General features: G+C 46.3%; 1 protein-coding gene across 1 annotated transcript in view; it reads right to left on the bottom strand.

The window, feature by feature from the left end:
* LOC311134702 (ubiquitin carboxyl-terminal hydrolase 54-like) overlaps positions 1 to 26,951 on the bottom strand; it is a gene marked incomplete at both ends in the record, with an annotated part of 85,428 nt that overhangs the window by 28,728 nt on the left and 29,749 nt on the right. The window contains 7 exons of the mRNA XM_084168468.1: positions 1,029 to 1,178; positions 1,700 to 1,846; positions 3,521 to 3,626; positions 9,110 to 9,192; positions 9,364 to 9,477; positions 10,902 to 11,036; positions 18,226 to 18,318. Coding sequence (XP_084024594.1) covers positions 1,029 to 1,178; positions 1,700 to 1,846; positions 3,521 to 3,626; positions 9,110 to 9,192; positions 9,364 to 9,477; positions 10,902 to 11,036; positions 18,226 to 18,318 — 828 coding nt within the window. The remainder of the gene's footprint in view (positions 1 to 1,028; positions 1,179 to 1,699; positions 1,847 to 3,520; positions 3,627 to 9,109; positions 9,193 to 9,363; positions 9,478 to 10,901; positions 11,037 to 18,225; positions 18,319 to 26,951) is intronic.

Here is a 26,951-nt window from a genome sequence, read left to right as displayed (position 1 = left end):
CCCACAGAGCTGTGTGTCATTTCCCCCCCGCCCCCCAGGAGAGGGGACGAGAGACACGCCACAGCTGGGCCAGCAGGCCAGGCATGTGGAACTAACTAACTAACGCCTCTGCTCAATGCTCACACACCTCGTCACACTGAGAGAGGGGACCTGACCTGGAACTGCAGGAGAAGCCAATCAGAACTCACACCCATGACTGGTCACAACACTGCCGCAGTGTGAACCACCAATCAGAGTTCATCCAGATGACCTCATGTGACAGGCTTTGGCGTCCTCAGAAACTCTGCAGACCTCTCATTGTCCATGATAAAGACTGGCAGGTTACATGTGTCTCTCCATGAATAATTGTACATACATGTTGATTGTTGTTTTTGATGTAAATGTTGTCTGGCGTGAATATCCGCTGAAGGTTAATAAAGTAAACTAAACTATTCCTATGACAACTATCCCTCCTTGGGCTGTGATGACAACACCGCCAGTGTCATCGATAAAAAATAGATCAAAAACAACCCCAGCTCGCCAGTGAGTCAACAAGCGGGCGAATAATGTAAACTAATGGAACTGGGGTGAAATTAGCGACAAACATAGCGAGAGAGAGGGCTTTGAATAGAGCCGACGGGCCAGGCCTCTGTTTAGCAATGAAAGAAAACATCAGGTATTTCGCTGTTAAAAGATTCATATCCTCTCCATCTTGACACAGCAACTGGAGAGAGAGACAGAGACAAAGACAATACGCTGTAAAGTGGAGGATTCACATCTGAGAGGATTCCAAAAACACTTGTATGGCTCATGTTCATCTCACAGTAACATCACCCAAGTGAGGAGCACTGTATAGCCAAACATAGCTTGTATGATTTTCAACTACAAACATACCAGAGGAAGAATAAAACACAGAAACTACACAGTAAAAACAAATGGTTAATGGTTTTGGTTAGGATTAGGGGTAAAGGAATCCCATCCTACATCGGTGGATAAGGGCAACTTCTGTAACCATTCACCCAGATGGATTTTTTATTCGTTTTTTTTACCTCTTTGACATGTGCGTCGTCAAAGTACATCCACTTGCGTATCTTGGTCTGGAAGAAGAAGGTGGAGTAGTGCTTGCCGTAGTAACACACCATGCCCACCAGGTAGAGCTCTGCCTGCTTGGCCTTATCATCTGTCACCCTGTAGAAGAGCTGAGGGGGACAGGGGAGAAGACTCATGTTCAGCCCCATAGGGAAATGAAAAATACACTGTACTGCAATACTGTATATCTAAATAATATGTTTTCCTCCTGGTCAAGTCATATGGTCAGGAAGAAATCTGGACCTTACAGTAAGTAATCCATCATTCATTTTACCTGTCATATATTTACATTAACCAAGGCCCAGGTTCCCCAAACAGACATCAGGAATATTGGTATCAGATCACAACACAACTCACAGACGTACCACTTCAGAAAAGCTCCAGAGGTTCTCAAAGGTTAGCTCGCTTTTACAGCAGGTAAACACCATGAACAATTCATTAGCGAGGGAGATGGGAGATGGTGCCTGACTGTGTGTGTTGTGTCATAGTATAGAGTATAGAGACATCAGAATGCTTTTTATGCACTCTGGTGTCGGTGGCTAGAAACATTACAGCACACACAACCCAGTATAGCATAACTTTGTGGCATCATCTGAAGAAAACTGTAAGAGTGAGTGTGCGTGCGTCTTACATCCCCCAGGCGCAGGCAGGTGCCCAGGCTGTGGATGACGTCCTCTGCCAGGTCTGAGTGGTCAGAGTCCCACACCAGACCTATGGTGATAATCTCTGGAGAGTTCATCAGTACCCGACGGATACGCAGCTTCTCCCCACAGTTACTCTGAGGTAGAGAGAGAGAGAGAGAGAGAGAGAGAGAGAGAGAGAGAGAGAGAGAGAGAGAGAGAGAGAGAGAGAGAGAGAGAGAGAGAGAGAGAGAGAGAGAGAGAGAGAGAGAGAGAGAGAGAGAGAGAGAGAGAGAGAGAGAGAGAGAGAGAGAGGGAAGAAGAGGGCGCGTGAAGAGGAGGGGGGAGAAGAAAGGTAGGGGGCAAGAGATGGAGTGGAAGAGACAGAAGGGGGGAGTGAAGGAGGGGGCCAAAAATGAGACATAAATTGAGCATAATAAATCACAAATATCTACACAAAATCCTCGAACAAACTAAAAAATCCTCAAACAAAGTCTACCATGACTCATTACGTACTAAGTTGACAGTGATCTTTATCCATTTAGCTAATTCAGTGTTGACGATGGTTCAATTCAGGGCACCCCTCACAGTGAGCTATCTGAAAAGGTCAGCTGGCTGTAGGCCAATGACAACCCCCAATTCAAGTGTCACTTCTATGCCCATTACAGAGAGACAGCCTTCCTTTATACATACACTCTACCCACACACTGGGCCCAGCAGCATGTGGCGGTCCTTAAGAGAAGGTTACCACAGGACTCCTTTCATAGAGCTGATTTTGGCCAAAGCGGTACAGTGTGTGTGTGTTTGTTTGTATGTGTGTGTTTGCGTGGGAGAAGGACGCATGTCACCACATGCACCTGCCATCTTGACCTGCTTTGCCGGAGAGGGGCAAAATTCCCTCCTCTTTTGTGTGTTTCCCAGAAGTTAGGCTGGAAACAAGCAGGCGGCAGGCCCCCTGAAGGGCAACGATTGTGCACGCGCCATATTTGACATAAACAGAGGAGACTTTCTCACAGCACAAGCGAGCACTGGGGTTTCTCACACACAGATCAGCGGGAGAAGCCTCAAAGTCAGCATATACTAACATATTTCTGAAAAATGCCTGTAATTGTACAATACTGGGGCAGCTCGTTATAATTATGTAGACTCTAGAGTTTACCATTAGAGAGACTAGAGGCTTTAATGTTTGATAAGATAAAGCTGGGAGGGAGTATCAGAATTATAAGAGTCATGTTTGACTGGGAGATTTCATATGGTTTACATTTTAAAACGCTAATACTTTGAGCTGCTCATGTTGATCCACCCTGGTCCTTTCAGTTCAGTTAGTCGAAGCACTGAGGACCGTGGTGAGCTTGGCTGACCTCAGAATAGTGTTTACTGCCCATGTGATGACATGAAGTCCCTCTGAACCAGTCCGCCCACACTCAACACAAGCCTCTGAGTTAGATTGTGTGTGTGTGTGTGTACACGCAAGTGTGAGAGTCATTATATATTTCTTGACTAAAGAAACCTGCAACAAGACATTAATATTTTATCTTTTTTCACCATCATAAGTAAGAATATTTCTGGTGTGAATGTAATATATATAGTGGCTGTAATATAGTGGAATATAGTGGCTATCACAGTTGTAATATGGTATATGGTGTGGAACAAGCTTTCCCCTAACAGCATGACAGCGGAGTCCCTGCTCATCTTCCGAAAACTTCTGAAACTCTACCTCTTCAAAGATGAATGCACTAATTGTAAGTTGCTCTGGATAAGAGCGTCTGCTAAATGACAATAATGTAAATTTATGGTAAGGTGTGGTAAAGTGTGCTTGTACACTAACTCACCGGACAGTTGCGTAGGTCTCCTATAGTGCTGGCGTTGCGGAGCAGCTCTCCAAACATGTCTGGTGTGGGCTTGTCTCTACACTCCAGCATCCTCACTGCCTGGTTACTGTAACACAGAGAATAAACAGAACACACACACTCAGACATCTACAGTATGAGACAACACACACTCAGACATCTACAGTATGAGACAACACACACTCAGACATCTACACTATGAGACAACACACACTCAGACATCTACAGTATGAGACAACACACACTCAGACATCTACAGTATGAGACAACACACACTCAGACATCTACACTATGAGACAACACACACTCAGACATCTACAGTATGAGACAACACACACTCAGACATCTACAGTATGAGACAACACACACTCAGACATCTACAGTATGAGACAACACACACTCAGACATCTACAGTATGAGACAACACACACTCAGACATCTACAGTATGAGACAACACACACTCAGACATCTACAGTATGAGACAACACACACTCAGACATCTACAGTATGAGACAACACACACTCAGACATCTAGACCTTGCAACACCAGGGTTGTGGGTGTGATCTGTGGGCCACAATTTGTATTTATTTTATTTCACCTTTATTTAACCAGCCAAGATAAAGCAAAGCAGTGCGATAAAAACAACAACAACACAGAGTTACATATGGGATAAACAAAACGTACAGTCAAAAACACAATAGAAAATCTATATCCAGTGTGTGCAAATGTAGTAAGTTATGAAAGTAAGGCAATAAATAGGACTGTGCAAAATAATTACAATTTAGTATTAACACTGGAGGGATAGATGTGCAAAAGATGATGTGCAAATAGAGATACTGGGGTACAAATTAGCAAAATAAATAACAATATGGGGATGAGGTTGTTGGGTGGGCTAATTACAGATGGGCTGTGTACAGGTGCAGTGATCGGTAAGCTGCTCTGACAACTGATGCTTAAAGTTAGTGAGGGAGATAAGAGTCTCCAGCTTCAGAGATTTTTGCAGTTCGTTCCAGTCATTGGCAGCAGAGAACTGGAAGGAATGGCGGCCAAAGGAGTTGTTGGCTTTGGGGATGACCAGTGAGATATACCTGCTGGAGCGCATACTGCGGGTGGGTGTTGTTATGGTGACCAATGAGCTAAGATAAGGCGGGGATTTGCCTAGCAGTGATTTATAGATGACCTGGAGCCAGTGGGTTTGGCGACAAATATGTAGTGAGGGCCAACCAACGATAGTGTAGAGGTCACAATGGTGGGTAGTATAGGGGCTTTGGTGACAAAATGGATGGCACTGTGATAGACTACATCCAATTTGCTGAGTAGAGTGTTGGAGGCTATTTTGTAAATGACATCACCAAAGTCAAGGATCGGTAGGATAGTCAGCATGTTTGGCAGCATGAGTGAAAGAGGCTTTGTTGCGAAATAGGAAGCCGATGGGCAAGTTGCAGCGGAGGGTGCAGAGCTGGTGGCCAGGGTAGGGGTAGCCAGGTGGAAAGCATGGCCAGCCGTAGCAAAATGCTTGTTGAAATTCTCGATTATCGTAGATTTATCGGTGGTGACAGTGTTTCCTAGCCTCAGTGCAGTGGGTAGCTGGGAGGAGGTGCTCTTATTCTCCATGGACTTTACAGTGTCCCAAAACCTTTTGGAGTTAGTGCTACAGGATGCACATTTCTGTTTGAAAAAGCTAGCCTTTGCTTTCCTAACTGATAGTGTATATTGGTTCCTGACTTCCCTGAAAAGTTGCATATCGCGGGGGCTGTTCGATGCTAATGCAGTACGCCACAGGATGTTTTTGTGCTGGTCAAGGGCAGTCAAGTCTGGGGTGAACCAGGGGCTATATCTGTTCTTAGTTCTGAATTTTTTGAATGGGGCATGCTTATTTAAGATGGAGAGGAAAGCACTTTTAAAGAACAACCAGGCATCCTTTACTAATGGAATGAGGTCAATATCCATCCAGGATACCCGGGCTAGGTCAATTAGAAAGGCCTGCTCACTAAAGTGTTTTAGAGAGCGTTTGACAGTGATGAGGGGTGGTCGTTTGACCGCGGACCCATTACGGACACAGGCAATGAGGCAGTGATCGCTGAGATCCTGGTTGAAGACAGCGGAGGTGTATTTAGAGGGTAAATTAGTCAGGATGATATCTATGAGGGTGCCCATGTTTACGGATTTAGGGTTGTACCTGGTAGGTTCCTTGATAATTTGTGTGAGATTGAGGGCATCTAGTTTAGATTGTAGGATGGCCGGGGTGTTAAGCATATCCCAGTTTAGGTCAAATACTGTAGGGGAGAGTGGGGTAAGTTGAGCCAAAAAAGGTTAGTTGAGCCACCCTTGTTTCTAGGAAACCATACACAAACTTAATAATGTGACTAAATATTTAGTCTTTGAAGGAAAAAAGTATTTGAAGGAAAAAAACACATGAAAAAAGTGGCAAGCAAGTTAGGTCCAAAAAACTGATTTTCACAAAGTCAAATGAATGCATTGTGTTATTGGTTTCATGATGCTTGTATCTAAACCAAAGTTGATAGTTTTAATATTGTTTTATACATCAGTTGGGGTCTCTATAAGCTACAATACGAGGTTCTAAACATAGCACGGAAAGTGCATCCTTGTAGCTGTGTGGGCTAATATAGTCTAAATGTTTGCCTTGGAGTAAGTTGAGCCAATGGCCGCCATACCCCATACAAATGATGATTACATATTTTTGCAATATGTCTTGAACTCAAGATAGTGCATTTTTATTGTTACAGAGCAGACATCATCATGCCCTGTGTATACAAACGTAAAAAAAGCAGGGGTCTAGCCCCCCTTGACGTTCTTGAGAGAACAGCCAAGGAAGTGAGAGAAGGGAATAAGTGCATTCGAGCAGCAGCAAGGGATGAAATAATTGACCAAATGACACTGAAGAGGTACAGTGCATTCGGAAAGTATTCAGACCCCTTGACATTTTCCACATTTTGTTACGTTACAGCCTTATTCTAAAATTGATTAAATTGTTTTTTTCCCCCCCTCATCGATCTACACACAATACCCTGGCTTACCTGGTTAAATAAAGGTGAAATAAATAAAAAAAATAAAAATAAAAAATAATAACAAAGCAAAAACAGGTTTTTCGTATTTAAAATAAAACACAGAAATACCTTATTTACATAAGTATTCATGTTCTCCCATCTCCACAGAGGAACTCTGGAGCTCTGTCAGAGTGACCATTGGGTTCTTGGTCACCTCCCTGACCAAGGCCCTTCTCCCCCGATTGCTCAGTTTGGCCGGGCGGCCACTTCTTGGAAGAGTCTTGGTGGTTCCAAACTTCTTCCATTTAACATTGATGGAGGCCACTGTGTTCTTGGGGACCTTCAATGCTGCAGACATTTGTTGGTACCCTTCTCCAGATCTGTGCCTTGACACAATCTTGTCTCGGAGCTCTACGGACAATTCCTTCGACCTCATGGCTTGGTTTTTGCTCTGACATGCACTGTCAACTGTGGGACCTTATATAGACAGGTGTGTGCCTTTCCAAATCATGTCCAATCAATTGAATTTACCACAGGTGGACTCCAATCAAGTTGTAGAAACATCTCAAGGATGATGAATGGAAACAGGATGCACCTAAGCTGTTTCGAGTCTCATAGCAAAGGGTCTGAATACTTATGTAAATAAGGTATTTCTGTATTGTTTTCTAAAAACCTGTTTTCATTTTGTCATTATGGGGTATTGTGTGTAGATTGATGAGGATTTGTATTTATTTAATCCATTTTAGAATAAGGCTGTAACGTAACAAAATGTGGAAAAAGTGAAGGGGTCTGAAAACTTTCCGAATGCACTGAACATGAACCTGTGAGAAAGAGAGGCTATGGTATTGTAGCAGAGGCACACAATGTCTTATCTGATGACATGGAGTCTGAGCTTGCTAAACATATCAAGAATTTTGCGGCCCAGTTTCATGGGCTTAATAGCTTCAGTTGAAACAACATCCCTGTCCCAGACAACTGGTTGAGAAATTGAAGGGTAAGTGATATTGAACAGAGAGATCTACATGTATATCTGAATGTTGGCATACATTTAAGATATACAATATATCACACCCCCATTCCATGAATTTAACTTTGACCTACCAGCACCATCAACCCCTGTCACAGGACACCATCACCCACTTACCCCAAGGCGGCTCAAATATAAGTAGATATCTTTGTTAGAAAGAACACTACATCACACTTGACGTAGTGATGCTGAATGTAAAAAATGGCTTACCCCATTCTCCCCTACAGACTGTGTTAAATGTAAGTCACTTTTAGATAAAAACATCCTACTAAAATAGAGAACACTACAGCTACAGCCTTAACACTGGTGCTACTGATCATGTGACTGCAGGGCGTTAGACCAGTCGTTTGTCTACAAGGTGACTCTTTGTTCCGTTCCCATTCTCTCCAGATCTCTCTGGAGCGCTCTCCACCTATAGAGGTGCACACCTCAAAGACACTCCAGGGTTATACTGTAGCTTTGCTCTGTGCTCTGGTGCAGGAGAGAGGCCTGTTATTGGCAAATAAAACATTGTCAGGATACAACATACTCCTCTGAGGGTTAGGGGTGAGTTGGTGCGTGTGTGTGTGTGGGGGGTGGGGGTGGGGGGGGGGGGGGGGGTGTCTCTAAGACAAAGAGAGAGAGGCTGGTGTTGATGTTGGGCTCATAACAGGGCCAAACAGCATTGAAGAATTAGATAGAGCCGACACAGTACACATAACAGACTAATCACTTGGAATATTAATGTAGACATTTCATCACTTTTACATAAGAAGTTTGCTCATAAGATAACAAGCACTCTGGGCTGATTGGCTGGCTGCTACAGCAGCAGCAATACAACAGATGGAGGGAGAAGAAGAGACTGAGATGATGCGGGGCTCTCCTGAGGGCTTTGCTGCAGACATCGCCACAGCTGGAGACACAGGCAGGCATGCAGCCCCTGGCTCACTACAGCTAGTCTGCAGCCTAACGGAGGGATGCAGATGAATCATCCCTCCTTCCTCTCTTCCTCCCACAGCCCAGAGAGGTTTTGCAGACAGGTCATAATGCCATGATGAAGAAAGCTATTACCCATTCCTAGGTGACCTGATTTCTAACCTGGCGGGTTACTTCTCTTTAGAGGAAGAGAGAGAATGCATGTTCGGTCGCCATGGTGTAAATCACGGTCTCTAGGCCGAAGGAGCATTGATTTTTTGCTCTGCTCAGTGGAAAAGAGACCGGAAAAGCTTTTCATTCTATCATCTGTTTGTGGAGTGAATGGAGCATAATTCAAATGGAGAGTAGTGCCCATCAATTGTCACTTTTGTATGAAATTTGCCCCTATGTATGGTGTTAGTCACCTAGTCAGAACTTGTCAGAACCGGTCAGAAGGAACCCCCTTTAGAACTAGTCTGAACCAGTCAGAACATTAGTCAGAACCAGTCAGTACCAGTCACAACACTAGTCAGAACCCATCAGAACTATTCTGAACCAGTCAGAACATTAGTCAGAACCAGTCAGAACTAGGCAGAACCAGTCAGCCCAATGCTGTTTCCCCAGTCAAAGGGTTACTCACCAGAGGGAGGTGGTGGAGATGTAGTGCACCATCTGAATGAAGGGCAGTGGGTCAGAGGAGGCCCCACAGCTGCTGCACACACACTGCAAACACAGAGTTACAAGACTAAGATAAGCACAGCTGGCTTTACTTCAGTTAATGACATAGGAATGGATGGGGGGATCAATTCTGAGATGAAAAGAAAATGGATTGACTGATAATATAAATAAGTTAATGAGGCTTGTGTTTGTACTGAGGCTTGTGTTTGTGCTCACCTGTTCGAAGAGCGTCATGGCAAACTTCTGGTGTGGGATGCAGTGCTTGGCTGTGCAGATGTCCTCTTTGGTCTCGTCTGAGATGTGGAAGTGAATCCGCATTAGGATGTTCTCCTGTGAGGGCAACAGGTAAAGACAGTCATGTTAGCTTTATCCCTGTTTGTGTTTGTGTGTGTAAGAAAGTGTGTATGTGCTTGCCCACATATGTTTTTACTTAATCACATTACTACATCATGACAAAACCAACACACAAAGAAAATATCCTCTTGACAAAATCTTGAGAAAACTTCTATCCACTTAAAAACAATCTTTTGATATATTTTTTTCATTAGTCCACTGTTGATACAGTCTCAAAATGTTTTGCACGTCAGCAATCATGTTTTCAAGATATAGGACTTTCAAAAAGCAAATTGTAACTTGCCACATCATCATGATGATGCAAAATGCATCATTTGCCCTTGAGCAAGGCACTTAACCCTAATTGTTCCTGTAAGTCGCTCTGGATAAGAGCGTCTGCTAAATGACTAAAATGTAAATGTAATTTGATGCACAATCATCATTATGATGATGTAGCAAGTTACAACTAGTTACAACAAGTCCTATATCTTGAAAACTTGATCGCTGACATGCAAAACATTTTTGGACTGTTTCAACAGTGGACTAATAAAAAAATATATGTTTTTGAATGGATTATTGTTTTAAATTCAGTGAAGCAGCAAGGTGCTGCACTACAAAACACACAGAGGCTCTGGTTGGCCATACTGGGCTAATTTACTGGGTGATTTATCACTCTAACTGCAGGCAGGACCCCTCTGAGCGGTGGGATCGCAGCAGATTTCTGTAGCACTGCAGAGAGAGGGTCTCCTGGGGGAGGTTCCAATGTACACTTAGCATCTGCCTCAGCCCACCATCCCACCGCCTCCGGAATGCAGCCGCAGCCAGATATCCCGAATAATACCGTATGTTCCCGGTTGTCAGCAGAACATAAAGAGAGGTGGAGAGAGAGGTAGAGAGGAGAGAATAGGCCCAGAGAGGGTATAGGGTAGGGAACAATCCTCTGGCTGGCTGCCTAGCTGTGTTGCTTATAAAATGGGGGAAATAAATAAATGACTCTTAACTCGTTTATTCCTTTGTGGTAGTGTGGTAGAGGCTGGGTGGACTCTGCTTCATGTCAATGGGACCAGGGAAAGGCCCTGTAGACAGCTCTGCATTGCAACATCCCAGAGAGAAAAACACTTCCCACACTTTTCCTTTGTTCTCACAAAGTAAATAGTGTCCCTGCCATTGTTTTGTAAATGTTATAATACTGCAAAAGTCTGGTTTTAACATGGAGCATTTTGTTATGAGATCACTTTTTAGCGGATCTCTTAGCTCTGTTCTGTTTGCTAAGCATGCAGGTGTATTAGAAGAGAGAAAGCAGAAGTGTAAGAATGAAGGAGAAGTGAGGGATGAGGTAAGTCATGGAGGAATAAGGGAGCGGAGAGAGTGAGGGGGTAAAGTAGGAAGAAGTGGAGGAGTGAGGGAGGGTTGTCTCTTACGAAGCACTCTGCAGCGTCGTCCATGATGCCCAGCTGGAAGCGCTGTTCGTCCTGGAAGGTCTTGGCCAGGGCGCTGCGGAGCACGTCAGATGGCAGCACCTTCTCACTGCTGAACTGGAACTGAGCAAAGATACTCTAGAAACAACAAGAGACACAATAACACAGCTGGGTCAATAACACTGTAACACTCTCTGGAATAACAGGAATGGACTCAACAGAAAATATAAACTGATTGTACAAGTCCTTCATATCAAGTTAGCAGGGTTCACACATTTTGACCGCAACAGAGTGGTTCAAGTCCTTTATATCAAGTTAACACTAATTTCCTACAGTGTATAATAGGTATAGCGTTAATCAGTATTTCCAAGGTTATCTTGCCAACCTCTTGGCATGACGGTAGCAAACTACGTAGGCTGACGAAAATAACACCTTTATCGCCAAGACAACACCATCTCCCACAGTTCACCTTCTAACCCTAACACTTAATCACAGCTGGCCATACTGTTAGACATACAGTGGGGGAAAAAAGCATTTAGTCAGCCACCAATTGTGCAAGTTCTCCCACTTAAAAAGATGAGAGAGGCCTGTAATTTTCATCATAGGTACACGTCAACTATGACAGACAAATTGAGAAAAAAAAATCCAGAAAATCACATTGTAGGATTTTTAATGAATTTATTTGCAAATTATGGTGGAAAATAAGTATTTGGTCACCTACAAACAAGCAAGATTTCTGGCTCTCACAGACCTGTAACTTCTTCTTTAAAAGGCTCCTCTGTCCTCCACTCGTTACCTGTATTAATGGAACCTGTTTGCACTTGTTATCAGTATAAAAGACACCTGTCCACAACCTCAAACAGTCACACTCCAAACTCCACTATGGCCAAGACCAAAGAGCTGTCAAAGGACACCAGAAACAAAATTGTAGACCTGCACCAGGCTGGGAAGACTGAATCTGCAATAGGTAAGCAGCTTGGTTTGAAGAAATCAACTGTGGGAGCAATTATTAGGAAATGGAAGACATACAAGACCACTGATAATCTCCCTCGATCTGGGGCTCCACGCAAGATCTCACCCCGTGGGGTCAAAATGATCACAAGAACGGTGAGCAAAAATCCCAGAACCACACGGGGGGACCTAGTTAATGACCTGCAGAGAGCTGGGACCAAAGTAACAAAGCCTACCATCAGTAACACACTACGCCGCCAGGAACTCAAATCCTGCAGTGCCAGACGTGTCCCCCTGCTTAAGCCAGTACATGTCCAGGCCCGTCTGAAGTTTGCTAGAGTGCATTTGGATGATCCAGAAGAGGATTGGGAGAATGTCATATGGTCAGATGAAACCAAAATATAACTTTTTGGTAAAAACTCAACTCGTCGTGTTTGGAGGACAAAGAATGCTGAGTTGCATCCAAAGAACACCATACCTACTGTGAAGCATGGGGGTGGAAACATCATGCTTTGGGGCTGTTTTTCTGCAAAGGGACCAGGACGACTGATCCGTGTAAAGGAAAGAATGAATGGGGCCATGTATCGTGAGATTTTGAGTGAAAACCTCCGTCCATCAGCAAGGGCATTGAAGATGAAACGTGGCTGGGTCTTTCAGCATGACAATGATCCCAAACACACTGCCCGGGCAACGAAGGAGTGGCTTCGTAAGAAGCATTTCAAGGTCCTGGAGTGGCCTAGCCAGTCTCCAGATCTCAACCCCATAGAAAATCTTTGGAGGGAGTTGAAAGTCCGTGTTGCCCAGCGACAGCCCCAAAACATCACTGCTCTAGAGGAGATCTGCATGGAGGAATGGGCCAAAATACCAGCAACAGTGTGTGAAAACCTTGTGAAGACTTACAGAAAACGTTTGACCTGTGTCATTGCCAACAAAGGGTATATAACAAAGTATTGAGAAACTTTTGTTATTGACCAAATACTTATTTTCCACCATAATTTGCAAATAAATTCATTAAAATCCTACAATGTGATTTTCTGGATTTTCCTTTCTAATTTTGTCTGTCATAGTTGACGTGTACCTATGATGAAAATTACAGGCCTCTCTCATCTTTTTAAGTGGGAGAACTTGCACAATTGGTGGCTGACTAAATACTTTTTTTCCCCACTGTAAGAGTCCATAAGGGCCTACATCAGTTAACAGCCATTGGAAAAAGTACTAGTATAGCTTTGTACTCCTCAATTTCACTGTACTGACTCAGTGTTCAGTTATTCAGTAGGGCAGTGGTTCCCAAACTGTAGGGCATGCCCCAGAGTCCCCCCCCCCCCCCCCCCCCCCCCCCATTAAAAAAAAAATATATTATATATACACTGAACAAAAATATAAACGCAACATCTAAAGTGTTGGTCCTATGTTTCATGAGCTTGAAATAAAATATCAAATTTTGGGCACAAATTAGTTTACACCCCTGTTAGTGAACATTTCTCCTTTGCCAAGATAATACATCCACCTGACAGTTGTGGCATATCACAAATCTGATTAAACAGCATGATCATTACACAGGTGCACCTTATGCTGGGGACAATAAAAGGCCACTCTAAAATGTACAGTTTTGTCACACAACACAATGCCACAGATGTCTCAAGTTTTTAGGGAGCGTGCATGCTGGCATGCTGACTGCAGGAATGTCCACCAGAGCTGTTGCCAGATAATTTAATGTTCATTTATCTGGAGGCGAAAGAAACGCACACCTATTTAGGCGAGGTACTGGCTAACGGAGTAAAACTTAAAAAAGAAAAGGAGCCGCACACTCTAGGAGCTCAGATGCAATAATTTAATAACCTAATAACCAACGTTTCGACAGACAAGCTGTCTTCATCAGGGTATAGTGACAAACACTGCGGGTCACTAGTTTATATAGTGTCAAAGGACACACACAGGTGTCTGTAATCATGGCCGGGTGTGGCCTGATATCATTGGTTAATTCACAGATAAACAGAATATACAAAAAACATGAATAGATAGCATACGATGATAGATACAACTTGGCTACATGTTCATTTATCTACAATAAGCCGCCTCCAATTTGGCAGTACGTCCAACCGGCTCACAAACGCAGCCCACATGTATTGCGTCGTGTGGCTGTGCGGTTTGCTGATGTCAATGTTGTGAACAGAGTGCCCCATGGTGGCGGTGGGGTTATGGTATGGGCAGGCATAAGCTACAGACAACGAACACAATTGCATTTTATCGATGGCAATTTGAATGCACAAAAATACCGTGACGAGATCCTGAGGCCCATTGTGTGGCCCGTTTTTTTTTAAAGGTATCTGTGACCAACAGATGCATATATGTATTCCCAGTCATGTGATATCCATAGATTAGGGCCTAATGAATTCATTTCAATTGACTGATTTCGTCATATGAACTGTAACTCAGTAAAATCAAATGAAATTATTGCATGTTGCGTTTATATTTTTGTTCAGTATATATTGTTGAAAAGTTGTTATATTAGAATGCACTAGTAGAATCCTCTTGTCATGTCAGTCATTGCATACCTTAGAGAGCTATTTATAATTTGTCAGAAATGTCCAGATCAACTAGCCCATGTCAGCTAATGTTTTTTAGCTCATAGATTTTGTTGTAATGTTTGAGTCACTCAAATATCACATGAACACACATTAGACATGGCAAAATGTATAGAATTGCAAGAAAATGAGCTTTAAAATTGCAAGGTGTGTGAACAGTTTGTGTCATGAACAGTGCTTGTGCCCATAGAAATAGACGTGGCTCGTGCATGCAGGGGAGTGTGCGGGATGTTCCCCAATGCTGGAAGGGGGGCCTGAGTGAAAAAGTTTGGGAACCCCTCTACTAGGGCATGACATGTTCAGGTGAAAGACATCTCTTAACACAACATAGACTTACTTATAATTTTGGGACCTGTTTGGGACCTGTTCTCTTCACTATTTATATAAACACCATTGGTCAATCTGTTAAAATATTTACACTTCATCTTTATACTATTATGTATGCTATCGCCCTGACTGCTGATCTGGCTGTGTCAAAACTACAGTCAGATTTTATAGCTATTGCAGGAATACCTCGCTGATTTAAAACTTGTGCTTAATACGATTAAAATGAAATACATGTTGTTTTTACACTTCCGTAAGAATGTTTCAGATGAACTACATGTTCACTCATTACATGATTCTCTTATCGAACGTGTTTCCGCATATAAATACTTAGGCATTTGGATTGATATGGATTTGACGTTTAAAAAACATATAGATGAGCCGGTTAAGAAGCTAAGATTTAAAATTGGCTTTTTCAACAGAAACAGATCGTGCCTTTCTCTAAGCAGTAGGAAGCAGATTATTCAGTCAACCTTTTTATCTGTTCTTAATTATGGTGATATTATTTATCAAAGTGCAGCTGCTACTACTCTTAAACCTTTGGATGCCATCTACCATTGTGCCCGTCATTTTGTTACAGGTGACAGTTTTGATACTCAAAGGTTGGCTAGACTTCGCTAAAGACCTGTAGATCTCTACATTACTTCCTTTTTGTTAACAAGGCCCTACTTCATAATCTTCCGTCTTATCTAACTTTGATGTCGAAGTATAGACACCTGAGTTGTAACCAAAAAAGTGTTAAAGAAATCAAAATATATTTTATATGTGAGATTCTTCAAATCGCAACCCTTTGCATTGATAACAGCTTTGCACACTCTTGGCATTCTCTCAACCAGCTTCATGAGGTGGTCACCTGGAATGTATTTCAATTAACAGGTTTGCCTTCTTAATGCGTTTGAGCCAATCAGTTGTGTTGTGACAAGGTGGGGGGGGGGGGGGTATACAGAAGTTAGCCGTATTTGGTCAAAGACCAAGTCCATATTATGGCAAGAACAGCTCAAGTAAGCAAAGAGAAACAACAGTCCATCATTACTTTAAGACATGAAGGTCAGTCAATACAGAAAATGTCAAGAACTTTGAAAGTTTCTTCAAGTGCAGTCGCAAAAAGCATGAAGCGCTATGATAAAACTGGCTCTCATGTGGACCACCACAGGAATGGAAGATCCAGAGTTACCTCTGCTGCAGAGGATAAGTTCATTAGAGTTACCAGCCTCAACACAAGTGATTGTCTGAAACGCACTAAGAAGGAAAGAATTTCCAGAAATGAACTTTTAAGAAGGCACACCTGTTAATTGAAATGCATTCCAGGTGAGCACCTCAACACGCACGCACGCGCACACACACGCGTACACACACACACACACACACACACACACACACACACACACACACACACACACACACACACACACACACACACACACACACACACACACACACACACACACACACACACACACCTCCCGAGTGGTGCAGTGGTCTAAGGCACTGCATCGCAGTGGTAGCTGTGCCACTAGAGATCCTGCTTCCAATCCAGGCTCTGTCGTAGCCGGCCGCGACCGGGAGACCCATGGGGCGGCGCACAATTGGCCCAGTGTCGTCCAGGGTAGGGTAGGGGAGGGAATGGCCGGCAGGGATGTAGCTCAGTTGGTAGAGCATGCATGGCGTTTGCAACGCCAGGGTTGTGGGTTCGATTCCCACGGGGGGCCAGTATGAAAAAATAAAATAAAAAATAATGTATGCACTCACTAACTGTAAGTCGCTCTGGATAAGAGCGTCTGCTAAATGACTAAAGTGTAAATGCAGGCACACAAACACGCGCACACACACGTCTGCCCTGCCACTGCACCTCAACTTGTCTTGCATAAGGAAGAGAGAAGAAGAAGAAAAGAGGTGGGTGAGGTGAGAGAGAGAGAGAACAGGAGAGGCAGAGAAGGAGGTGGGGAAAGGATAAATGATCATAGCCTTATAATTCTACTCAAATTAAATGCCTGGCAGAAATGCCCTGTAATCGACCCTTCAAATGAGCCCTGGTGAATTCTGATAAGGCTGATACATCAAGGGAGAGAAAGAGAGAAGGAGGGAGAAAGACGGGAGGGAGAGGAAGATGGAGGAAAGGGGAAAGAGCATAGGGGAGAGAGAATGAAAGAGCAGAGAGAGAGAGAGATGTAGTGAAAGAGAGAGAGAAAGTGCAGCGGGAGCAACAGAAGTACACTTACTCCTGACTAGGACTCTGAGGTAGACACTACTGTGAAATCAGCTAACCTGTCACAGTCAAAAGGACCAGACCTAGTCAGTCGGTAGCTATAAGGATGGCCTCGTTAAAACCACAGGGCTCTTTCATTCTCAAGTCCTGCCGGCTGGCCAGATCCAGCTGCTCTAAGCCATGCCTGCCACGCAGACCGTGTGGAAACAGAGGAATCAGACATGCCTTCAAATGTCACCATCAAACCCCTCCGATGGGCCATGCAGCCCTAATGCATCGCAGCTCATCACACCACTCAGTTCCACAAGTGTCCATTAAATCTGCATTTGGGGGTAAAAACCGCACACGGCTGAGTGTGTGGAGTGCCATCCTACAGCCACTCAAAAGGCATTTACCTCGACTGTCTCCTCTGGTGTGTGTGAAACTTGCCTCTTCATTAAGATGGAATCAATGACTCAAACCAGGAAAAACAAACCTGCTGGCCCACAGGATGAGTATTGTGGTGTAATGGAAGTAGCATAGTGGCAAAGCTAGTCTAGTTCTGCCAGCCAGGCAAAGAGACAGACAATCATAAATGGATTTGGAATGCCTGACAGAGAGTCAGGTACAGAGTAAGACTAAAGTTAGAAAGACCACCCTCACACAGACAGACAGAAAGACAGACACTTACAGAGACAGACATACACTCACACAGACAGACAGATGGTCTTGTTGAGACATATAGAGATGGTCATTGGTCACTAGGGGTGGCCCGGTTTTGCTATTCGAACGATTATAACGATGACCGAAGTAATTTGGCAAATAACAGAGAGAGAGAGCGAGAGAGGGGGGAGCTGGCTAAAGCCAATGATCTACATTCAGCGGCCTGTCCAGATCAGAGAGAGATCTATGGTACATAATCCATAACCACTGGCCAGACATCCAACCACTGTCTGTCCACACCAGGGGAGATGACTTAGTTACTTCCCATTTACATGTTAAGAAACAAATATTCACATCCCAGAACTCCCATTCAAAGTCATGGTCAGCTCTCAGGGGGCACAGCCATGCTTAAGAACTAAATTCACAAAAGTAATTTGAAAAATAACGTATTTGATCGAAGATTTACTGTTGAATATAAAATACAATAGTCCAATACCAAAATAACCATCCTCTATCTGCATTATTTGGTAGACATTACCTGGATTCATTAATAAGTGAACCACCTCTTCTCCACCCCCAGGCCTCCCTCTCATCTCCACCCACATATCTAGCCTCTTACCTTCAGGGCACAGAAGATACACGAGTCCTCCATGCACTTGTGTGTGGTCAGCTGCCGGAAGCTCCGGCGAAAGATGTCCAGGTGCCACAGGACCTGTGGAAAACGACAGAAGAAAGAGTGTGACAAACTGACATACAAATGCTCCTCAGGTCGGACCTCACAACTCCGGATTACCTGATTTCTAAATTAAATCTACTGAGTAAACAACATAAAGGTGTTATAAAGGAAATGCAACGGGAGCGTGTGACAAACATTTGCTCCTCTGCGTCGCCTGCTGTTGACTTTCCCACCCTCTATAAGTTCCAATGCTTCGCTCCAAAAGTCGAAGCTTTTCACAGATTCAAAACCCTTAGAGAGAGCACGGAATGTCTATCTGTGAAAATCTAAAGTTCTCTAAAACCAGTGGAATTCCCTTGCTAACTCGTATCTACTTTTTTATTAAAAAGAAATGCACTGTTGGTTAAGGGCTGTAAGTAAGCATTTCACTGTAATGTCTGCACCTGTTGTATTCGGTGCATGTGGCCAATACAATTTGATTTGATTTGATTTGATAAAGGATGTCCCTCCCTGGATTTGAGGTTAGTTACACAACCACAGTGGAGCCCACTGCTGTCCTGTCCAATCCCCTGTTGGCTCTGAGAGCCCACCACTGCTGCACTGGCTCAAGCCCATCCAATAGGAACAAGAGCAGGTCCTAACCAATCAAATCCCTGATGCCTACCAGGCTCTTAATCCCCTCACCAGGGGAGGAATCCTGCACGCCTCACCAGGAGTTACGGGAGGAAGATGAAGAAAGAAAGAGAGAGGGGGAGCGAGACGGACAGAGAGGAAGCTAGAGAAAGAGAGTATGTTCTAGACCGAGGGAGAAGGGAGAGAGGGTGGAATAGAGAAAGAGAGAGAGAGCGCGAGGCGAGAGAGAAAGAAAGAGAGTGTGTGTGTCTTGAGTACGTGAGTGAGAGAGCACCAGGCCCCCGCTGAAACCCATCACTTTGAGGAATGTACGCTTGCCCAGGTCGGGCTGAGATGCTGGGTGTCAGCGGAACAAACGCGGCCCTGGCAGTTTCCCGTGGGGAGGCTCCCTGGCATACCATCTCCCATCTGGCACAGTGCCTGAGCAGCCCCAGGGGAACGGGGGTCCAGGGCACACCCCCACTTGTTTAGTGTCTAACCCGACGTCACAGCGCCCATGCCATGGTCCTGCTGCCACGTCCACACACCACAGAGCTGAATTATAGACAGGCCTGTCAGTGTCACGGTTCAGACAGACGACCAGAGGACCACAATTGCGTCACACCAGAAAGTTTATTAAACTTAAGGGAAAAGGGAAGTAGGGAGTGAATGAAGGCTCCAGGGGTAACAGGGATCCCGTCCAATGCGCTGGGTCTGTGCCCCCCCCAGTGGCAGCGATGCGTCCTATGAAGCCGGTGGTGGGTGGTCCAGAAGTCCTGGGGGGGGGAGACACAGACACAACAGGGCGGAATGAAACCAGGCAGCAGTACAGTTCAAGGGAAATCCAAAATACGTAGTAGCAAGGCAGAAGGCTGGTCAGAGTTACCGGGATTGAAGAGTAGTCAGGAGTCGTAATGGCAGAAGCAGGTCTGGATCTCCTGAGGCAGAAGAGTATCCAAAAAACAGGCAGGTCCGGGGTCACAAAACCAGGGTGAGCCAGAAGCGCGAGCAAACAGGTTCCGGGTGTGAGCTTTGCAGACGATCTGACACCGGAGAGCTGAAAGACAGGGCCTTAAATACTGGGAGAGGTAGTGGGTAATGCAGCGCAGCTGGCAGAGTAATTAGAGCAGAGCAGAGCAGGGACAGGTGGAGCTAGTTAGGCTGAGTAGAGAGAGTGGTGAGCAGAGTGGAAGAAAATTAAGGTGGTAACCCGGTGGAGTGAGAGGCCCATGACAGAACCCCCCCCCCAAGGGACGGCCCCAGAAGTCCCAAGAGCAACACCACGCCGGGCGGGAGGAGGGGAGCCGGAGGAGGGCTAGAACTCCTCCGAACGGTCCGAGTGAACGTCCTCATCCTCGGAGGAAGCCGGAGGGCCGTGGTCGGGAGATGGGACAGGTCCCGAGACAGGATCAGGCACAGGACAGGAAGCCGAGCGGGCCGGACGGTTAGGGACCCCTCTGGGGCGGCCCCTACGGATTGCAGGTTGATCAGGATGCCGTTGGTGGAAAGCGGTGATGAGAGTCCTATCCACAATCCGACTAGCTGGCACCCAGGTCCTTTCCTCAGGTCCATAGCCCTCCCAGTCAATGAGGTACTGGAGACCCCTACCCCTCCGTCTGGACCGAAGCAGGCGGCGGACGGTGTAAACCAGACCACCATCGACGAGCCGTGGAGGAGGAGGACCAGGCGCAGCAGGGACCAGCGGACTCTCATGGATGGGCTTAATCTTAGACACATGGAAAGTGGGGTGCACCCTCAGGGAATTAGGCAGTTGGAGCCGGACAGCAGTTGGGCTAATCACTCTTATGATAGGGAATGGGCCAATGAACCGAGGTGCCAGCTTCTGCGACTCCACCCTGAGTGGCAGGTTCTTCGATGACAACCACACCCTTTGACCAACATGGTAGGTGGGAGCAGGAATTCTCCGACGGTTGGCCCCGGTAGTGTAGCTGGCAACGGATCTGAGGAGTGTGGCTCGGGCTTGTGACCAGGTGCGGCGACATCGACGGGCAAAAGCAAGTGCAGATGGGCAAGTAACCTCCTCTTCCTGGCGGGCAAATAGAGGAGGCTGGTATCCATAAACACATTGGAAAGGGGACATACCGATGGCAGAGCAGGTCAGAGAATTGTGTGCGTACTCCACCCATGTCAATTGCTGCGACCAGGAGTGGGGGTTGCGTGAAGTCATGCATCGCAGTGCCTTCTCGAGCTCCTGATTAGCCCGCTCTGACTGCCCATTGGATTGGGGATGGAATCCGGAAGTCAGACTGACTGTGGCTCCCAGCAGGTGACAGAACTCCTTCCAAAAAGCGGAGGAGAATTGTGGACCACGGTCAGAAACTACATCCTTTGGCAGTCCGTGGATCCGGAAGACGTGTTCCAGGACCACCTGGGCGGTCTCCTTGGCGGTTGGGAGCTTGGGGAGGGGAATGAAGTGTGCCATCTTGCTGAAACGGTCAACGATGGTGAGAATGACGGTCATGCCACTTGAAGGGGGCAGCCCCGTGACAAAGTCAAGGGCGATGTGAGACCAGGGACGTCTGGGCACAGGCAGGGGCTGCAGCAATCCGGCTGGGGGCTGGCAGGACGACTTGTGTTGGTTGCAGATGGGGCAGGCTTGGACGAATTCCCGTACATCCTTCCTCAGAGAGGGCCACCAGAACCTCTGGGCGAGCAGGTTGTAAGTGCGGGTGGAGCCAGGGTGACAAGCTAGGCGGGAGTCATGTCCCCACTGAACGACCTGGGACCTCAGGTCTTCGGGGACAAAAAGGCGGTCAGCTGGGCAAGTGCTGGGACCTGGCTGGTTACGGAGAGCCTCCTGCACCTGTTCCTCAACAGCCCAGGTCAGAGCTGCATCGATGCAGGGACTTGGCAGAATCGACACAGGGTCCTTGGAGGGGGTGTCATCCTTCTGGAATTGACGGGAGAGGGCGTCTGGCTTGGTGTTGCGTGATCCAGGCCGGTATGACAGAGTGAAATTAAACCTGGTGAAGAACAGGGCCCAGCGGGACTGCCTGGAGTTCAACCGTTTGGCCGTGCGGATGTACTCCAAGTTCTTATGATCGGTCCAAACGAGAAATGGAATGGTGGACCCCTCCAGCCAGTGACGCCACTCCTCCAAGGCAAGCTTCACAGCCAGCAGCTCACGGTTCCCTATGTCGTAATTGCACTCAGAGGGGGACAACCGACGTGAGAAAAAGGCACAGGGATGGAGCTTCCTATCCTCCGCAGCCCACTGAGAAATCACAGCACCAACTCCCACATCCGAGGCGTCCACCTCCACAATGAATTGCCGGTCCACATCAGGCATCTGGAGGATGGGAGCGGAGGTGAACCTCACCTTGAGGGTACTGAAGGCTTTGTCGGCTGCTGGGGTCCAGGTGAAGGGTTGCTTGGTGCTGGTTAGAGCAGTGAGAGGGGCAGCAACGGTACTGTAGTTCCGGATAAACTTCCTATAGAAGTTAGCAAACCCCAGAAACTGTTGCAGCTTCTTTCTGTTCTCCGGAACTGGCCATGAAGTGACTGCTGATACTTTGGCAGGATCCATTTGGATACTTCCCTCTGCCACTATGTACCCCAGGAAGGCCACTGTCTTGACGTGAAACTCACATTTCTCTGCCTTGGCGTAGAGGGAATTCTCCAGAAGACGATGAAGGACTTGCTGGACATGGCGGGTGTGTTCAGACAGGTTTCTGGAGTAGATTAAGATGTCATCCAGGTAAACGAAGACAAACTTGTTTAACATGTCCCGCAGTACATCATTCACTAGAGCCTGGAACACAGCAGGAGCATTGGTGAGGCCAAAAGGCATAACCAGATACTCGTAGTGGCCTGTTGGTGTATTGAATGCGGTTTTCCATTCATCTCCCTCCCGGATCCGCACTAGGTGGTAAGCGTTTCTGAGATCCAACTTGGTAAAAATAGTGGCTCCCTGGAGCAACTCAAAAGCAGAGGTGAGCAGAGGCAGAGGGTAACGGTTCTTCACTGTGATGTCGTTGAGTCCCCTGTAGTCGATGCAGGGGCGAAGAGATCCGTCCTTCTTCCCCACAAAGAAGAAGCCAGCACCAGCAGGAGATGAAGATGAACGGATTAATCCTGCGGACAGAGAGCCATTGATGTAGTCCTCCATGGACTTTCTTTCAGGAGCAGACAACGAATAAAGACGACCCTTTGGAGGAGCTGTTCCAGGGAGGAGGTCGATGGCACAGTCGTACGGTCGGTGAGGGGGCAGAGATGTGGCTCTTGCTTTGTTAAACACCTCTCTGAGACCATGGTAGCATTCTGGGACATTGGAGAGGTCAGGAGCGGAGTTAGTAGGTACTGGCCGAGGGGGTAGTGCGGCAGCAAGCAGGCAGGTTCGGTGGCAGTCCTCTCCCCACTCCCTGATCACCCCGGTCACCCAGTCGAGCTGAGGGTTGTGCCGGCGGAGCCATGGGTAACCCAGGATGAGGGGTTGGCCTGGAGAGGGGAGCAGGTGAAACTGGATAGTTTCTTGATGGTTTCCGGACAGACCCATCGAGACCGGGGCCGTGACATGAGTGACCGATCCGAGTAAGTGTCCGTCCAGTGCCCGGGCAGGAATAGGAGGTGTCAAACGGAGGTTCTCCAGTCCCAGTTGGCGTGCCAGCTTGATGTCCATTATGTTGGCTTCGGCGCCAGAATCCACCAGAGCAGCCAGGGTGTGAGTTGAGTCAGAGAGGCGGAGGTGAACTTGCAGCAGGGGTTTGCGGTCGGAGGACTGGATGGTCATTGAACTCAACCGGACTCCCCCTATGCCCGGTGAGCTTCGGCCCTTTAAAGGGCAGGTTACCACACGATGTCCATCACCTCCACAATAGAGGCAGAGGTTTGAGGTGAAGCGGCGCTGGCGCTCTGCAGGAGTGAGGGAGGCTCGCCCAATCTCCATAGGCTCAGACTGATCAAGCTGACCTGGGTGAGTGGCAGTAGATGACAGGAGCCCAGTCGGATCTCTCCGAATGCCGGTAGTAGGTGGACCTTGGCGCCCCCTCTCACGACGACGGGTCTGTATCCTTCTGTCGATCCTGACAGTCAGTGCGATGGCTTCATCAAGAGTGGAAGGCAGTTCATGGGAGACCAACTCGTCCTTGATATAGTCAGCCAAACTATGGAAGAACGCGTCCACCAACGATGGTGTGTTCCAAGAACTTCGTCTAGCCAGGGTTCGGAAGTCGATGGAATGGTCTGCGACTGTACGTCTGCCTTGTCGAATACTGAACAGTTCACGAGACGCCTCTGCGGTGGGTGAATCCAGGTCAAACACCTTCAGCATCTCCTCAGCAAACAGGTCGAAGGTTGCACATGCGGGGGTTTGACGTTCGAACTCTGCTGTTCCCCAGAGTCGAGCTCGGCCCGTCAGGTGAGTGATGGCATACCCAACTTTAGCCCCCTCCGTGGCGAAGGTCCTTGGCTGCAAGGAGAACTGAAGTCGGCAGCTAGTCAGGAATGGCCGGACCTGGGTTGAATCGCCGTTGAACCGCTCGGGGTTTCCAATCTTGGGTTCCGGAGCAGCGGCTGCAATGACCGGGGCAGGTAACTCGGGGGCTGGGCTGGTGGGCAGACTGGCTGGGGTAAGGTTGGTGAGGAGTTGAATGATCATGGCGAGTTGTTGTTGCTGCTGCTGGAACTGCTGCTCATGCTCATCGGTTTCCATGTCGGGGAAAGTGTGCGCTGAGTCCATAATGGTCAGATCGTACTGTCACGGTTCAGACAGACGACCAGAGGACCACAATTGCGTCACACCAGAAAGTTTATTAAACTTAAGGGAAAAGGGAAGTAGGGAGTGAATGAAGGCTCCAGGGGTAACAGGGATCCCGTCCAATGCGCTGGGTCTGTGCCCCCCCCAGTGGCAGCGATGCGTCCTATGAAGCCGGTGGTGGGTGGTCCAGAAGTCCTGGGGGGGGGAGACACAGACACAACAGGGCGGAATGAAACCAGGCAGCAGTACAGTTCAAGGGAAATCCAAAATACGTAGTAGCAAGGCAGAAGGCTGGTCAGAGTTACCGGGATTGAAGAGTAGTCAGGAGTCGTAATGGCAGAAGCAGGTCTGGATCTCCTGAGGCAGAAGAGTATCCAAAAAACAGGCAGGTCCGGGGTCACAAAACCAGGGTGAGCCAGAAGCGCGAGCAAACAGGTTCCGGGTGTGAGCTTTGCAGACGATCTGACACCGGAGAGCTGAAAGACAGGGCCTTAAATACTGGGAGAGGTAGTGGGTAATGCAGCGCAGCTGGCAGAGTAATTAGAGCAGAGCAGAGCAGGGACAGGTGGAGCTAGTTAGGCTGAGTAGAGAGAGTGGTGAGCAGAGTGGAAGAAAATTAAGGTGGTAACCCGGTGGAGTGAGAGGCCCATGACAGTCAGTCTCTGTTAACTTAACCGTCCTGCTTCTATCTCTCTGTTCCCCCTATCCCAGACAATACCTACTTACAGTATCCCTTTTCCTAAAAATGCCTCTCATCTACTCACCTATCATTCCACCAAACAATGCTTGACAATCTTCACACCAATCATGATTCACCCAAAATTGTCACCCTATACTGTGCAGTACGTCAATACTTTCTACAGTGGTGGAACAGCTATCTAAACTTTTCCATAAGAATTTAAAACTAAAACATGGTTTCAATCAATTGAAACATCAATCATGATCCACCCAATTGTCACCCTATACTGTACACCAATACATTTCTGCAGCGACGAAACAGCTATCCAAACTTTCCCATAAGTATTGAAACTAAAACATGGCTTCAATTTAAACTCAAACAAAATTACTTGAGATATAGTGAGTGTGGTCAGGCATGAGTAATGCCTCAGCGAGCAGCAAGTCTAAAGCATCTGTTGGCCTCCAACAGGGCCAGGTTTTTCAGCACTAGTACCCAGTGGAGCAGGTTAATAGCAATCAACAGCATTGATCATGACAGGCCTCCAAAGGTCAATATAGCTGACCTCTAACGGTTTCTGCAAGGCAAAGGACTCCTCCAGGACTACTCCAGCACAGTGAGAACCAATTACACTTACCGGTGCATGCCTCCTCGGGCATGAATATACAATATGTCCAAGTGTGTGATAAAACCATATCATGGTCACAACATTTTAAAGGACTTTAGCTTAATACAGCTGGTGTATAAGATGGTTGCCTGGAGAAGTTGTAAAAAGTGCTGAGGCGGTTTGAAGAAAATGTTGTGACACTGCTGACTGATATAAGAAGTACAAAAGCTGTGAGATTGAACTATAAAACGAATAGATGTTCCTTGATTCACAATTACCAACAACAATCATATCCTGACAGACATGCAATAATTTCTAGCTATAAAAAGGCAATGTGTCAAATACATGATTTAAGTGGCCCAAAACGTTTTTTTATTGGCCTATAAATTCAGATTGATTACTAGGCTACATTCCCAAAATGGTAACCTTCCAGAGCTTTGTCGCTATGGACAGCAAAACATTTTGTTATGTTTTGTTGGTACTGCATTACCTTGAGTAGACTGTGATTCCAGCCAAATTTGGGCCTACGGCTGGGGTTTGGAAATGCCTGCATTGAGATCAAAACATCCCAAAGAGAGGAGGATTCTATCTTGAGAAGAATCTTAAAATGAGAAGTTGCTGGTGGTGCTCCCCATTGTAGAAGCGCTCAGAAAGTGACTTTTTGGGCCTGAATGCCAAAACATTAAAGAGATAAAGGTGCTCAAAGTTTATCTATTTTGCATACCCCACCATACCATGACATTTACATTTACATTTACGTCATTTAGCAGACGCTCTTATCCAGAGCGACTTAGAGTTAGCACATATATTATTTTATCAAACCCACAACCCTGGCGTTGCAAACCATGAGACAGACATCCATGTGTCTACATCAATGGAAAAAATTAACGGTTGAGATTAATATAATTTCAAATCTTACAAAAAGGGCTGTCAAACTATTTTACAATTTATTGAGGATTTTTTTTTTTTTTAATATTAGGGCTGACCCCAATTAGTCGATTGTATGGTCGTTAGTCTGTTGGTCGACCGAGATTGTTTAGTCAAGCAGTAACAAAAAA

This window comes from Coregonus lavaretus (assembly GCF_964263955.1).
Source record: "Coregonus lavaretus genome assembly, chromosome: 1".
Classification (NCBI taxonomy): Eukaryota; Metazoa; Chordata; class Actinopteri; order Salmoniformes; family Salmonidae; genus Coregonus; species Coregonus lavaretus.
Note: the sequence above shows the minus strand (reverse complement) of the source record. Positions and strands in the feature narration are given on the sequence as shown.